Here is a 17,822-nt window from a genome sequence, read left to right as displayed (position 1 = left end):
GTTGAGAACGTGGGTTTTGTGGAAGGCGTACCAGAGATAAATCCCTGCAGTCGCACTATCCTCTGTGTCCTTGGTGGCTCAGCTGGATAGAGTGTCTGCCAGGCAAGCAGCAGATCCCGGGTTCAAGTCCCGATCGGGGCACACATTTTCATCTGTCCCCGTTAATGTATGTCAACGCCTGTAAGCAGATAAGGGTGTTCATTTCACAGTAATTTCATTCTACAGAGTCGTTTCATCATTTAATATAATTGTCACTAAAACAAATAATTGCAGCTCAAGGCATAAAGCTTCAGATCTCAATAAATTGAATCTTGTTGTGATAAAAACCACATTCTTGGGTATTGTAGCTTTAGCTCCTAAAGGGAACCATTAATCCTGGTGTCAAAACAGATCATAAAATTAAAAGAGAATCAGTGTGTAAATTTAAAATTATTTCTTTAATGTTAAGAAATAATTGCACTAGCCACAATGGAGGTTTATTGTCAATTCTGGTCTTGGCTATGGGATAAGTTAAGTCTGTTCATAAACAGCTGTTTCTCTGACAGCTGTCAAGCAACTGGAAGCTGTTGAAAATGCGGGTGTTGCATGAACTACTTGCTCACATACGAGAGATGTCACAGGTAACTCAATCATATCCTCTCCCATGGACCATGCCTCTTCCCTAGAAAATACAGGATCCCTTCAGTGAGAATTTTCAGCTTGGAAAAAGTGAGCTGAATACTCTTCAAGTTCCACAAAGCATTGCACCTGCTAGCAAAAAGTGGACTAAAGTCACTTACAAAAACAGCATGCAAGAACTGCAAAATCATGTACATGGTAAATGTACCAGTGACACAATCTTTATGCACATAAACCCTTTTGAAGTGCTTTCAACTGTAGGCTGTAAAATCTCAATGAGCTGTGTCAAACCACATTGGAAGAAAAAGGACATCAGAAACAAAGAACAACAGAGTCACTTTCAACCACAGGAAAAATGAGTGCAGCAACTGAGAGTGAATCAAAATCAATGTTCCTCAAGATGGATTATCAACTAATATGGGCAAAAAAGACAAAACGAACAGTGCTACCATGCAACACCTAAGCACCAGCAGGCCCAAAAACAGCTATCATCAACCAGCAAAAATGTGTAAAATAAACCTATTTGCAGATAGTCAAGGGAAGAACATAGCAGCTGAATTTCAGTCTAGCAGCAATCACAAAATAACTAGCATAGTGGAACCAGGCACGAAATTTCAGGCAGTGACCTCCATGAACCATGACATGAAAACAGCAACAAACTAATAACTACTTTCTTGTGTTCTTAGTGAGAACAAATGATGTAGCAAAAAACAAGATGAAAGACCAATTTATCTCACCCTAAAGAATGCTTCACAAGCTGAGAAGCTCAAATGTGATCATCTTCTCTGTTCCTTACTTACATGACTTGCCAATCTGATTATGTCTAAACAAATAATGTTAAGCACAAATAAGAAGATCCTAAATATGTGCATGAGATTTAAAAATGTTACATTTGTGGACATAAGCTGCATAGGAGGAAGATTCCACACATCTCATGGCTTACATCTCAACAGTCTAGGGAAGGACGTAGTTATAACATGGATCCAGGGAGTAGTGAACAGCAAATTAAATGTGCAGTGCTGTGCTACAGAGGCCATCCCTCTCAAGGACAAAAGTAATGAATACTTGGGAGAATCATCCACGAAATGCCAGGTCAGTAAAATAATACGTGGGCAGGATAATAGTGACATTTCTTTAGAGCAATAAAATCTTCCACCACTACAACACCAAATGCAAGTGCATGTGTTTCATATGTGCCTCACACAGACTTCAGTCCACACAAAAATAACTTATCACTTTTGGACTATAATGAGCAGGGCTGAGGAAACAAAATAAAAGCTTTTGCATAATTTACCACAGAACTATCTCCACATGTAGTAATAGTTACAGAAAACCAGAAAACAGTGAACAACATTCAATATTGTAAACTAGAAGGCTACAATATAAATACATTCTACTGCAGAACACATCATAATGGTGTTGCCATCTACTCAAGAAAATGTAAGTTCTTGATCACCATGGAAAAAGAGCTATGGGGGGGCAATTTCTGTGTTGACAAAGATTACGAAATTACAGTTCTTAAACTCACATCTTGCACTGTTCATTTCTATGTCATAGGTGTATATAGACCCCCCCACCCTGTGGAAATTTTGATGCTTTTCTGAAATAATTTGATGGAGTTTTACGTAAATTAATGTCAGATTGTAGAAGTGTAAACCTTGTCATTCTGGGACATCCGAACATTAACACTCTACTTGATGGTCAGAAAAGCAAACGTTTTACACATTGTATCCCATCTTATGGGGATAAAGATCTTCTTGGATTAGTAGACATCAGAAAAGCTAACACATGTAGTAGTTGAACTGATCATGTTATCACAAATTAAAACCACATCATCTTAACTGACATCATAAATGGTGACACCTCAGATCATTTAGGCCAAACACTTGTGCTAAAATGTAATACCAAATTCAAACCAAGAAAAATGTATGAGGTGAAGACTATCTGCAAACAACATTGTTACAATAAGACATAGTTTAAACCAGGAATCATGGGAATCAGTTATGACTACCATTGGGATCAACAATAAATGAAACATGTTCACAGAAATTCTGACTGAGCACTTAAATAGAGCCATGCCATTACAAAAAGTGAGTATTCAGAAAAGCCAGTCTTCAAATTCAAAACCTGTGCCATTAGATTTTAAAACAAATGATCTGAAAGTAAAAAATGGAAAAGATGTATAGCTTACACAGACTAACTCAGAGTTACATAAAGAACTCTACAAGCAATACAAATATAAGAACCACAAAGAAGTCAGGAGATTAAAATCAGAAAGAACCAATCAATAGATACAAGGTTCAGATAACATTTTAAAGACTTCCAGGTCAATTGTAAATAAAATCAGAAACAATGAAACAGAAACTAAAATTAGTAATGTACAATTAACTGTGAATAGTGAAGATATCTCTGATCCCCCTCTAGCCAGCTATATTTTTAATAATTATGTCATAGATACTGTCAAAAATGATGTCCCTATGTAACAGGATGTACAGCACACATTTGAGTCCAGTAACAAACTGAACTGCAGTACACTACCAGCAGTAAGCACATATGACATCCTGCAACTTACTCATAGCTTTAGAAACAAAAAATGAGCAGGATTAGATGAAATCTCTTCCTTCTATTGAAGAAATTGTGATGAAGCAAGCTGGGATATTTTTACTTGCCCTGTTGTTTTGCCACCTGCCTCCTTAAATTCATTTTTTCAATTTTAACTAATTACCATTAACATACATGAATATTATCTGCATTTCCATAAAACAGAAAGGTTGGACCTCCGTTTTAAAGAATATAACACCAGATCAAATTTGTGCTTAGTTTTATGTATGTATTTGATTTTATAATTTATTTTTACTATTCCTAGTTAGTATCTTTCATTATAGGGCGAAATCAGTAATTGTTTCATAACTTAAATTCTATAGTTGACTTAACAAACAAATATAAATTCTGTACTAATTATAAACATTTGAAAGAACAACTACTAGTAATCTTAAAGTAGCTATTTGGCGCTATTCGAAAACATGTTAGGAAAGCCAGCCCTTATTTAACTCCAAAGTAATTAACAGTTTTGTCAAAAGTATTGTTTACCTAATGATATTTGTTAAATTCATGATTTAAACAAATAATTTGGCCTAACTCTTGTAGTAGAAGGAACTGTTAAAAAGAAGAGATTTGTCCATCATATACTTGAAAAAATAAATGAAGAATTCTAAGCAGCAAGAGTATTTCTGGACCTCTCAAGGACTTTTGATAGCATACAGCATGACATGCTTTCTATCAAAAATTGTGATGAGTTGAGTCATTGAAAACATGCAATTGCTAGAAACATATTTAAAGGGTAGACAGCAGTGTACAGAGATTATATACTCTAATGGAGAAATACTGGAGAGGAGAAGGTCAAGTATAAGATATAAACAATTTGTATACCTCACGGATCCATTACAGGTCCAGTCTTATTCACATGCTATGTAAAGTTCTCTTGACAATAAGCAAATGATCACTATGTATGGAGACGATACATCTGGTGTCTGGAATGCTGAAAGTGAGCCCAGCCTAGTTGAAGAGATACATAACTTTATTGGACATCCAAGACCCCCCTTTAAAAGAGACAACATAAAAGTTAACATAGAAAAAAACTAATATTATTTATTTTAAACCAAGTGTCCCAGACAGAAAGAATACTGTGATTGATGAAAGTCTACCAAAAACCTGTACAGATCATAAATTCTTGGGTTTATGCATAGGTGATTGACTTTCATGGGAGAATCAAGCTGATTACATCTGTAAAAAATAACACCAAGGCTATACGTATTAAGAAGATTATCCCCATATCTTAATTCTGAAACCCTGAGAACTGTGAATTATGGATTGGTGTACCCTTTCTTGTCATGGAATAGTACTGTGGGAGGTGACATGCCAAACCTAAATGAAAAGGGTTTTCATACTGTAGAAGCAAGCTTGAGGATCATACCAAAAGTAAAACCTCTTGCAAACCCCATCAATTAGACACAATAGTCTCACAGTTTATGCCATGTATATACTAGAAACTATGATGCTAGTGAAAGAAGACACTAAGACCACAAAAGGAATGTGAATATTCACAACTATATAACAAAGCATAGAAAAGACTTTCATATGTTTAACAGAAGATTAACTCTAACAGCAAAAAGCTCCTATGTCAAAGGATTTTTTAAAAATAATTTATTAGCAAATGAGGTTAAGATATTGACAGGGGATACTTTTAAAAAGCAAGTCAAGCAGTTGCTTATCCAAAAATGCCCTTATAACTTGAATTTATCATGAATTATAATGTTATAACAAATAATGTAAACTAAAAAAATTGTAATTGTAAAAACTTTATACTTAGTTTAAAACACACATGCATGTAAAATTACATGTTATGAGCAATAAATTGAAAAAAATGAAAACCTCATCAACTTGGTTGTGAGTTGTGGGTCAGTGGTAGGTCCAGGTATCCTGCACAAGGGAGACAGGGATTGGGAAGAACTTAGGCTACTACACCCACCCCATTATCAACAAGTCTGACACTTAAAGTGTTGGGAAGCCTGCCGAGTCACATATCAAGAAGAAAAGCATGCATTTATCATCAACAGTTTACATATAAGGCAAATAATGGTAGCCATCATGGAAATGGCATCAAAGAATAAAACAGATCATCACGTGCACTTTGTGTGTTCATCCAGTGGCTTTCTACACATTTAAGAAGTTGTTCCAGCTGCCATAGGGAAACAAAGTGCAACCAGCTGAAGACTGTTGCACACATTGGAAGGAATGATACCTGTCATACTCAGATCATTCCATTGACTGGTAGGGAAGATGGAGAAGACCAACCTTGATCACTGAATTTCAATGAGGCTCAAAATTTACAGCATTACCTCAGAACAGATCATGGCTCAGTAGTTCTGAATCTTGTGAAGGCTTCAACTAGATATTTCAGAAGTTTTAAGGCATGTTACGTTTCATCATCCAAGACATGTGCCATATGACTGAAAACTGTAGGAAGCTTCTAATTCACTCAGTGATGCACTACACACCAGTGCCTACTATGCGAATAGCTGTGTGCAGGTTTCACACAAATTGTTTTTTAGATTACATGCCTCTCCATTCAGTCAAGATAATAACAGTTCATCTGACTGACAGTTTATGAATTATTAAAGTAAATGTATAAGTTTCAGAGGCTTTGAAATATGATGTACAGCATATAATTTAGAATATAGATATGGTCATATGTAGACACATCACACTGAATGCCAAATTTTGACCACTCAATTATTTAAAAAATTACTGTGTATATTGTTTTATATTACTTTCATAAGCTTAATACTTTGTAGAGTAAGTGACATAGATTATTGGCATCCAGATAAAATACTACAGCACCAATTCTGTATTAGTAGTAGTAGTATCATGAGGCTGTATTAAGTAGGATCATAGTATAGTAAATATCTCAGTGAAGGTATAAAATTGTCTTATTTTTATCAGTGTGTCTAGCCACACATTCATCATTGTTGTTTTGGTCTTCAGTGCAAACCCTGGTTTGATTATAGCTTTTCAGGCTAGTTTATCTCATGTAGGCCTCGTCATGTCTGCTTAACTATTGTGACCTACTTCTACATGAACATAGGAGAGCCTTGGTCCTGTCATAGGCCCCCTGCCCTCCCAAGAAGTAAGGTAGAGAAAGAAAGGGTTGACATGACCGGTAAAATGACCCCAGATTTACAGAGACATTGAAACAGTAATGTGGAACAATGTAGGTTTCTGATACTGATGTGGCATCGATAGGTCACATCACCCACATAAAGCATGATCTTTGAACTCTAGCCGGTCTGACAAGCCGCCATGTTAATGTTCCAGTCAGCCTTTGTACCTTGCACAGTGTACATGTGTCTCTCATTGTGCTGAAATATATGTATTGTATAGACATTTACGGGAACAGTTCATTGTGTATACAGTTATCTGTATTCCCATTTCCCGTACTGATAAGTCTTCTTTTCTTCTGATTCCAATACACTCCTAATGCTACAGTAGTTAGGGACTATATCCTGCACAAGATGAATGATGTCATGGATCACAGAGGTAACAAAGGTATTGTTGTAATTCACAGTGAGGAATATCATGTCCAGCTTCTTGCCATCAGCTTTGATTTACAGGCAGTTACAGTCACAGTATATTCCTACAGGAAGTTAACAGTATGTTCATTGACCTGCCTGTCAATCTAGTACATGGAAACAAGCAGAGAATTATCTGGCAATAGGTATAATCATCACATTGTTCCTCAGTGGTGAAAAGTTTCCATAGGAAACTTGCTACATTACTATGATGAGATAAATAGATGAGTAGTAGAACTATTCACATTGTCACTACATGAGGAAATGGTTTCTTTCCAACAAGATGGGAAGTCTATTACCATTAGGGAGAGTATTTGAACTTCTTGAGTGGTTCACATAAACCTGAAGTCTGCTGCACATGTCTTTCTCACAGAGATTCCAGATACTGTGACATCTGAACTCATTGATTGCAAAGCTGACTTTTTTTATTTTGCTTATAGTTTTAGTTAAAAGTTTCCCTTCATTTTACATTGATTGTTGTCCATTTGAGATCATCATGGTATATATTTCAATTAGAGATAAACATTTCAGCCTGTTGTATAATAACTTACATTTGCTTACATCTGGTTCATATAAATCACAGATGTCCAGGAACTTTATGAACTGAAACCATGTACATAATTAGAATTTTAACAAATAAAGTTTCAAAATATCCATTGCAAAATACACCTGATATTTATAATAGTTCAGACAATCTCTAAAGATTTTGGATTAAAATACAAAACAAGGTATCAATAAAAGCTGTGGCTTTCTCTCTTTGATATAGGGAGGAATATTAACAGCTGGCATAACTTTTAATGGATTATTAATGAACAAAAAAGGGAATCAGTGACCTATATTTATTCAGTAAAAACTGACAAAGTATTTTACTAGTTCTTGTTCCTAAATATTCTCGATATTATATGAGCTATAAACTTACGTATGAGCTATAAACTTATGTAAGGCTGTCAAATCATGTACCATATCATACATTCCAGGTCACAGACACAGCACCGAGTAGCTGTCAGAGGGCTTTTATGTACAAAGCTGGAAGAATTATAGTTTGTTGAAGAGGTGTATTTCTGTTGTTATAAGTTCTCTTGTCTGTAAGAAACACCAGATTAATGAAATGTGAGTTTTCCATTTTACTTTGGGTGACCAGATGTCAAGTTTTTTGAATACTTTAAGCATTCTGTTTTTAAATACTTATATTAAAGTTTCCTATTTTATTATAATGGAAACAATGTAACACATTCTATGGTGCAGGAGGTCAAAGAACTGTTAATGTGATAAATGACATAGACATAAATCAACTCATTGTACAAGGAAATATATGTCTTACAGATGTGTTAAGAAATTGTGTCAATGATCACATCCCTAATGTACTTTACTGTAATTTTTTCAAATTAATCATATTCATTTTCAAAACTTGTTATGTAGCTAATGTTAACTCTCTGTATTCAGTAACAGATGACAACTGTTAATCAATTTTCATCACAAACAATTTTTCAGGAAGTTGCACCCAAGAAAGCCAAATTACAAGTTGCAGAAAGAGAATACAATGCAACCATTGCTCTTCTAGAAGAGAAACGTGCACAAGTTAGGAAGCTAGAAGAACAGTTAGCAGAACTTAATGCAAAATTAAATGAGGCAAATCAAAGAAAAAAAGTACTGGAGAATGAGGTTGCAGCATCTACCAACAAGCTCATGAGAGCTGAGAAGTTAATTGGTTAGTACTATGATGATAAAAAACATTTTTGAGTTTTTATTTCTTGTTAATTTTAACTACTGCAATTTCAAAAAGGAAAATTTATGTAGTAACCTGTACATTACTACAACTCCACCACAGCTACCACTGTGGGCATCACAAATTTGAGTAGCATGCCATTCACGTGCTCCAGGCCCTCACCAGAGACACCAACCATGGCCAGTGCCTCAATCACCTTCAGCCAATAGCCAGTGGCTCATGGTGGGCAAATGCTCTTTTATATTTCCATGCACTGGCTCCCACCAACAATCTTGAATATGACACTAAACTGCATTATACTACTTACGTGTATGCTGTCATGCTGTGATTTCTTGTAACTGTGGCTTTTATTGTGTTCAGAGTTAGAACACAAGTGCCAGCAGGATAAACTTTTGTGTGCTCAGCTTCACTGACTGTTTTTTCATTAACGTCTCCAGGGAGGCAGTACTTCAATCATTTCTCCAGCAGCAGCCTACTATGGCCACTTTAGAAAAACTCGTGGCTATGCTGAGTGTTCAGACTCTACTGTCTGAGGTTCACTCACTGCCATTCCTGCCATTTAATGACTCTTCTGAAGATTGGGAAGCTTATTAAATATGCTTCCACCAGCAAATCCTTGCATTTAGGATGATAGTGGCAGACACTTGTAATACTTTGTTTCTGTCATTGATTCTTCCTTGCATGTTCCAGTTGTTGTATCACTTAGACTCTTTGCAGGAATCAGCCTCACTCTTTTTGATGTTATGGGCAGTTAGTTGTCTTTTTATCATCACTAGTGCACCCATGCCATTGCCACTTGTGTATAATTTTATCAGAGCTGCAAACAGCCACATCAGTTTTATTGGGCTAGGGCAGCAGAACTGTAGGGTTTCAGACAAAAGTGTTGCTTTTTTGCTAAAACCTCCAAGGAATCCTATTCAGACTCCATGGTTAGAGATGTGGTCTTCTGTCTAGCAGCAAATAAGGAAGTTCATCAGAGAGCCAATTAATGTGAGGATCCATCCTTGGAAGAAGTTTTAAACATTTCTGTCTCCTGCACTACAGGCCAAAAAATCCAACTGGGAAGGAACATCCCCATTTTGATAGTGAACCACCCTGGTGCACAGAAACAGCCTTGATGAGCAAAGAGGAAACCTAGCTGCAATAGACAATCCCTCTGATGATAGCAAAAAGGCACCATGCAGCACTTCCATCAAGGCCATCTTGCTTTATGGAACATTAGGTAGCTGCGTACCCCAGGTGGTAGGCAGTGTGCCACAAGTGTCACAAGAAAGTCTACACTGCATCAGTTTATCATTCTCAGCCTTCCTCTGAACAAATGAACATTGACATTCATTCTATTTCATTGTTGCCTGCAGATCAGATTAAACTGTTTATTGAAGTGACTGTGCTGAACAAACAATTGTCACTGCAAGCGGACACAGGAGTGGCTGTTTTGCTTCTCAACTCTCAAACATATGGAAGGCTGGGCTCCTCACCATTGGCTCCTCTCGAACACCTGGTAAGGGACAATGAATGGTATATTCCTGTTCTTATTCAATCTACTGCCAGTATGGCTTACAAATCTGTAGTCTTTCCTAACATATATTTGGTTGTTAATGATCCTCATATTAAGAATTTGATTGAGTTAGACGTTTTTGTTGCTTTTGAGTTTTCTATTACTGACACTGTACATCTTGTATAGCATAAAATTCCTTATCAGGACTTAGATTCATTGTGTTCTGAATTTTTGCATTTGTTTTCTGAGCGGTTATGCTGTGTGAACAACTTCACAGGAGATAAAATGTTTTAGGCACAGCTCATACCTGTGACCTTACACGTTAAGTCCAATTTGGATCAGTTGACATCACTAGGTGTTGTTCAACAGTTTTCAACAAGTAAGTTGGATATGCCATTGGTGCTTGTCAGAGAGCCATCAAGCCAGCTATGACTCTGTGGAGACTTTAAAGTTACTACCAGAGCACAATCTGTTATTGGCACATACTCTCTGCCTCAAACTGATCAATTACTTTCAAAGGTGCCCAGGGACCAATTCTTCTCCAAAACTGACTTAGGTAATGCATACCTGCAGGATCCATTAGATGATGCATTGAAATAATGACTTCTCATGAACATGCCTTCTGGTCTTTGTCATTATCAGTGTTTTAATGTTGGGTGTAGCTAGTGCCCCAGCTATTTTCCAATGTTTTGTGGATCAACTTATGGCACAGATTCCTTGCTGCATCAATTATCTTGATGATATTGTGGTAATGGGTGCTACAACAGAAGAATACTTACATAACCTCTGTTATTTGTTTACTTTTTTGCAAACAGTGTAATCTTACTAAGTCACCATTTTCTTCATCCCTCAATTATGTGTTTCCGTCATGAACTTTCCAGACAGGGTGTTTGACCTCTGGAACAGCATGTCAATGATATTTCAGTTTTGCCTCATCTGACCAATTTGGGGAAACTACAGATGTTCCATGGTAAAATACCTTTCTCTCACAGGTTTCATCCAGGTGCAGCCACTCTGGCTCACCCTCTTTCTTTCAGGTGGTTTCTGGCCTGTCAGCATGCATTTGTGCAGCAAAAACAACAAATCACCTTCTCTGTCTTCTCTTTTGGCCTTCTAACTTCATAAACAATTCGTATTTGCCATAGATGTGTCCCAGTATGTGGTTGAGGCAGTTCTGGTCCATCATCATGTGGATGGCTCTAAGCAACCCATCACTTTTGCATCCACAATGTTCAACAGAGCTCAGCAGCACTATTCACAAGTAAAAAAAAAAAAAGCCATTGTACTCTTTTATGACACACAAAACATTCATGTTATCTTAGATGGTATGAAATTCCACTTAGTCACAGTTCATAAATATTTGTTTCCTTGCTTTAGCCTTTAGTTGCTTTACCTGACAAAGTTGCTCATGACCTTCAGTGTTGGACCTTATGTTTGTCATGCCATAATTACAAGATCCATTTCTGCTCTATGTCACAGCAGCAAATGCAATTGCATTGTCTCAGCTAAGCATGGGGCCTGATCCATTGTTTGCTCATAAAAGACAGTTGTATTTTTAACTTGATATGGAAGCTAGACAGACTATTGATGGTTACCCCATCACCAGCTTCAGAATTGCATCAGCCACATCTGCAGACCCAGAGCTTAAACAAGTTGTGCACATGATGCTACATGGGTGGGTTGATCATCCACTGGACTGTGCATCTGAAAGTTTGCAGAACTTCTATGCTTTCTGTCATTGCCATTCCCTGTTGGATTGTGTCATTCTCTTGTCTGTGGAAAGGGGTATCCACTGTATAGTGATTTTAGCACTGCTGTGTATGGCTCTCAACCTGTCACATCAAGGTCACTGTAGAGCCTCTCACACTAAAAAATTGGTACATCAGTGCATGTTCTGTCCTGGTAATGATCATGAGGTGGAGTGTCTGGTTGTGACTTGCCACAAGTGTTCAAATCAACAGGTGGCACAGTGCAGTGTTTTTACCGTTGGCAGCACCCTTGCTGTCTTGGGAAATTCCATATTAACTTTGCTGGAAATTATTTAGACACATTGGGGTTGTTGGTTGTTGATGGCTTTTTGAAGTTTCCTGATGTTGTTCATTGCACATCTGTCACAGCCAACACAAGAGTCAAGGTGGTGTCAGTAATTTTTTTCTGTTGAATGCCTACCCAGTATGATGGTTCCTCAATCTTTATCTTAATCATTTGAAGATTTTTGTTCCTGCTATGGAATCCACCATGTGAAGCCACCTCCATTTCATCCACAATCCAATGGGGAAGCAGAATATCTCATGCAGGTTTTCAAAAAGCAAATGTGCAAATATGTCACAAAAATTCTGGCAGAAGAGGCCATTGCATTCTTTCTCAGCTCCTTTTAGTCCTGTGTTATCAGGTGAGGAATTGCAGGTCTCCCCTTTACAGGTCAGGGGTGCACTAGATGAAGGAAGAACCTACTTTAGCAGACTGCTTGTCGAGTGAAATGGGAGGCATTTTAGGCTAGGTGAGAGCTTGAGGTACTCTGATGAACACTCACTACCCAGTATGCAGATAGCAAAATCAGGCCGTGCTCAGAGTATAGACACTCGTACAGTCAAAATTCTATCAGGAAATTGTTGAAGTATTCACAACAAAGTTCCAAAATTTACCACTCTTTAGAAAAGTTCTCATGCTTAAATTGTTCTTGGGATCGAGAGCAGGCTGAACCAGAAAGGAGAAAGCTCTGAGATATTTAATGAGTCATGGAACATATATTGGAAAGACAGATTGGCTGTCATAGGAGAGAGAGTGTTCATTACTGTTTACCAAAATGTTGTCTCTGTTGAGGACAAATTTAAATGTTACAGTGAAGTTATCTGGTCACATATAACAGGTCTAGGTGAAACCAAGTTAATTGTTCAATTTATTTGTGGACCACGCAATTCTGCTGTGATAGTTCTAGAGACATTCAAAGAAAAGCTACCATCATAGTGCATAAATACCTAGAACACGCAATACTAGTTGGAGGTGATTTTAACCTACCAGGTATAGGTTGGGATGTCTATGGGTTCATTGGAGGGGATACAAACAGACAGTCTTGTGAAGTGCTTTTGATCATGTTTTCTGAAAACATTTTTGAGCAACTAGTTCAACAGCCCACACACAATGCATATACCTTAGATGTTGCAACTACATATAGGATGGATATCATCAGTGACATCAGTATAGAGATGTGGATTAGTGATCATGATGTCATTATAGCAACTATGGTTATGAAAATTAATAAATCAGTCAAGAAGGATAGGAAAGTGTTTCTGCTAGAAAGAGCAGATAAGCAGTTGTCAGTATCTCATTTAGACAATTAACTGTCATCATTTAGTTCCAGTATAATGGACATAGATGAATTATGGGCAATGTTTGAACAGATTAAACAGATATGGACAAGTATGTGCCTAGTAAGTGGATTAAGGATGCACAGGACCCACCGTGGTTTAGCTACAAAATTCTGAAAAGACTGTTGCATTCTCAGCAACAAAGAGACTGCACAAGTGATGACAGCAAAGGTTAGTAGAGATTCATGCATCTGTAAAAAGGTCTACACATGGAGCGTACAACTACCACCATCATACTTCAGAAAAAGATCTGACCAAGAAAATTCTGGTTCTATGTAAAATAGCTAAGTTTGTCTAATACTTCTATCCAGTCTCTTATTGAGCTGTCTGGTTGGCATGTCGACAATAGCAAAATGAAAGCTGAAGTTTTAAATTTAGCATTTAAGAATTTGTTTATGCAGGAGAAACATACAAATGTTCTAGCATTTAACCATCACACAGTGTCCCCTGTGGATGACATAGTAATAAGCATACCTGGAATAGTGAAACAGTTGGAAGTGTTGAAAATAAATAGGTCACCAGATCTCATGTGACCATATCATGGTGCCATTTTACATCAGGAAGTGCTTGTCAGCATGTGTGTTATCAGTACTTGATAGACTTTGAAAGGGGCCTCATAGGGGGTCTCCATTTGTCCAGTTGGTCAAATCATGAAGTTTCCCAGATTTGAGGGGCATTCAAATGTGACAGATGTTGGACTGCAAGGGAATGAGAGGGTAGGCATACTCATCATGAAGGTTCTGGTTCATCAACACAAGGTAGGATCACTGTATTGTGCACTAAGCATATCACAACTCTTCATATCTGCACATGCCATCTGACAACTAGTAATGGACTCCCAACAGCATTCTGTGTCATCCCACACAATTTGTCAGAGACTGGGAGCAGCCAGGCTAGGGAACTATGGCCCTATGAGTATGCTGCTGTTAATACCACAAAACAAACACCCCAGTTTTGTCCTGCTGCTGCTGTGACCACGAAACATAGATTGCTGGTGAATGATGTTACATTTTGTTCAGTGATGAATCCTGGTGCTGCACTATCCTGTATGACCATCTTTGGTGAGAAAGGGAGCAACATGTGGAGAGGTCCACATGTTCCATTGGTTTGGAAAGGCACAGTGGTGTTACATCTGGAGTCATCATGTGGGGAGCCATAAATTAAGACTTCAGAACATGGCTGACAGCGTCTGGAGGAATGTATGAACATCCTGCACTCTTACATCTTACCTCTCATGTGACAGAATAATGGTGCCATTTTTCAACCAGACAGTACTTGTCAGCACATGGTACATGACTATAATTGGTCTGCCTGATGTTGGGTACTCACATGGCCAACAAGATCCCCAGATCTGTCTGTGATAGAGTGTATGAGGTAACAGCTTGGGCATTGACTCCATCCTTTGCCAGTATCCATGTCATCAAGGACCAGTTGCAATAGTTGTATGGCACCTTGACTCAGGAGAAGTGCAGTGTATGCACTCAGGCCAGAGGCTGCAATGTAATACTGATAAGTGGGCTCATACTGAAAATTTCTATGTGAATTTGTCTCAATACTGTAATAACAGAATTCAAATCATGCACCCTCTTGACATGTGAAATTTCATTTTCTTTCTTGCTATACTTGTGGGTACTTCACTTTTTTGCCAGGCCGTGTATTCTTTCTACCCAACTTTTAGATCATTGTATAATTAATATTAACTCTGTGATATGATTATATTTTATAATTTTCAATAATTTGGTTGTATTTTGCTAATTTAAAATATGCATCTTGGATTTCTCTTCACATTCCCTACATTTTAGTGCTACATAATCCAAAAATTTGAAAGATGATAATATTCAACCAGTGATCAAGGCTGTCCTAGGCCTTGATTGTCAATTAGCCACAAAGAGAATAACATTATCTTACGAAAAAACAGTTATTAATTAATTCACATCAAATAAATTTACAAGAAACTTGCAGATAATCAGGTGAAATAGTGTGTGTAATTCATTACATGACAATTCAAAACATAATAAAATTCAAGAAAAAATTATTTCCAGCATTAACAACTGTTTTCCAATGTAAACTTTAAAAATTCAACCCACTGGTCATCAGATGAATTATGCATAATGAAGAAATTTCAAGCATAATATTGTAGGAAATGGAAAATACAAAATAGTTAGGTAATTATGGAAAGAAAAGATTTTCAAGTACTCTAAAATTATAAGAAAAGAATTTTCTCTTATAAGCATTTTTTTATTAAGAATGTATACTGGTCATGACCGAAATTAATTATGCTGAGAACAAAGTTAAAGGAATTCAGAGAATAATCAAAAAAGACAGATAAGTCTACCAAGAACTAGAATCATTGAGTCATTGTACAAACTGACTAAGTGAAACATGACAACAGATACATTTCAAACATTTTAATAACCATGTGCAATAATGATAATACCTTCAGCTGAAGCAGTTTCTATCCCAAAACCCATCAGGAGATTGGGGTGTGCAGAAATTTTTAATAATAATTTCCTTAATATAGTTAAGAAATTTGCTTCAGTCAGCCCAATAGGAAAAACACTGTACTGTCTGTAACAAATAGTATTGTAGATGCCCATAGTGAATGGGTACATATATTACTAGAAAATAAGCTACAGCACTCATAGCTTCATTCCATAGTAGTAGACATATGTCCAAAGCAATTACACTCATGGTTGCTGATGCAATTACCGGACAACGGTGGGCTTGATGCCAGCAATGGAGCAGGACTGCTAATGTGAGATTCACACGGCAGCTCATGCTCCATCTTGGTGTGTCTCTGCACTTCAGGGCAGGGTGTTCCTACAGATGTGGAAGCTCACTGTGATACTTGTAGAAGATAAACCCCAGCAGTGGTGTCTGCTCTTGTGAGTGGAGATGTACAGCATGAGTTTGGCTGAAAAATGGATGGGCAGCTACACCACCCTGGTCATGAACAGCTGCCCTCCAAGACAGATGTTCAGCTGCAGCTGAATTGAGCCCAAGGTGGACCACCTGCATGGAGGCATCAATTCCATGGGAGTAGGCTTAGAACCAGTAGATCGTTGGTCAGTGATGGAGCCCAAGACTTGTCGTGGCAGCTTGCACAACCATGCCATCTCTCACCTGACAAGGAACTTCTGTTGTAGTAGGTGCTGCCAGACTGTGAATACCTCTGCTGAAAGTGATGGGTACTTATATATCCACTTACGCTAAGGCACTGCATGTAACCACGTTCACCAAAGCAAAGCAAAATGGTTCAAATGGTTCAAATGGCTCTGACCACTATGCGACTTCACTTCTGAGGTCATCAGTTGCCTAGAACGTAAAACTAATTAAACCTAACTAACTTAAGGACATCACACACATCCATGCCCGAGGCAGGATTCGAAGCTGCGACCATAGTGGTGTCTCGGTTCCAGACTGTATCGCCTAGAACCACATGGCGACTCCGGCCGTCCAAAACAAAGCAGCAGCTATGAGATATGAAATGTGGTGTAGTCAATGCCCACACTGTGGCTCCTGCAGCTGTGTGGCTACAGTCTTTACATCGTACAGCCATTGGCCGGCACGCCCTGCTTATGCGCAGCTCTACACAGCTGTACAGCGCAGGTGTGGGCCTCACACACTGAGTGCCTCCACACTGTCATGGCAACCTCGGCCGGCGTTTACGTGAGGCTGTGCCTCCAATCATAACAGGACACGACAAGCGGACTCGCTTTCGGCGGGCATATTCCTCTATATATATATATATATATATATATAGCCATGCCTGGCAGTCTCTTGTTGGTCTATCTGCTTGCTACATCGACATCACACCCAGGAATGACACTACACTGTGCTACGACTGTTTACCATACTGGACTTGGACAGCCCAGTCGCTGCTCTTGATCAAGCACCAAGCTGTGTTAGTATTATGGGAACTGTTGGCAATAAACAGAATTTGGAGCTCACACCAATTGTTATTTGTTGTTTCTCCAATTATTGATACAACATAAAAAGTGGCATGCCACTGGCATAGTTGGCTCACCACTCTGCTGTGTCATCAGTACTGTGAGTGCTAACCGCTGGCTTGCATGGCTGAAACTGGCTGGTGGCATATGTGCATATGATGCAAAGGTGTTTCGGTCCACTCTATGCTCACTGGTATCCATGACCCACTTGCAGCAGCTGTGGCAGTGCTGCTATTATACTTAGTAGGGCTGAAAAATAAAGGTAGCACTACAGTACCTCCCTCCACCTGCAGATGGATCTTAGCTCAGGTAACTTTGCAAAACTCAACATGCATTTTCATGAAGACAATATGTGAAGTACATTTTCCAAAGTCTCCCCAGTTTGAACCACAAGGCTCATCAACTTTGTATTAAGCCACCAACTTCAGTCCACTGGCTTTCATTTACACATGACCTGAAATTTCTTTAAGTGACCACTCATTAAGTAACAGAGTAATGTTGTCAAACTCTCATCTTCTGCTAGACATCTCTTAG

The 17,822-nt window shown here is 38.1% G+C and overlaps 1 protein-coding gene across 1 annotated transcript in view; it reads left to right on the top strand.

Annotated features, from left to right (window-relative positions):
- Positions 1 to 17,822, top strand: part of LOC126298331 (dynein axonemal heavy chain 7-like) — a 1,150,327-nt gene that overhangs the window by 782,793 nt on the left and 349,712 nt on the right. Inside the window, exon 41 of the mRNA XM_049989626.1 lies at positions 8,238 to 8,454. Within this exon, the coding sequence (XP_049845583.1) occupies positions 8,238 to 8,454 (217 nt within the window). The remainder of the gene's footprint in view (positions 1 to 8,237; positions 8,455 to 17,822) is intronic.

This window comes from Schistocerca gregaria, chromosome X (assembly GCF_023897955.1).
Source record: "Schistocerca gregaria isolate iqSchGreg1 chromosome X, iqSchGreg1.2, whole genome shotgun sequence".
In the NCBI taxonomy this organism is placed as follows: domain Eukaryota; kingdom Metazoa; phylum Arthropoda; class Insecta; order Orthoptera; family Acrididae; genus Schistocerca; species Schistocerca gregaria.
The sequence above is the reverse complement of the archived record's forward strand: the minus strand, read 5'-3'. Positions and strand labels throughout refer to the sequence as shown.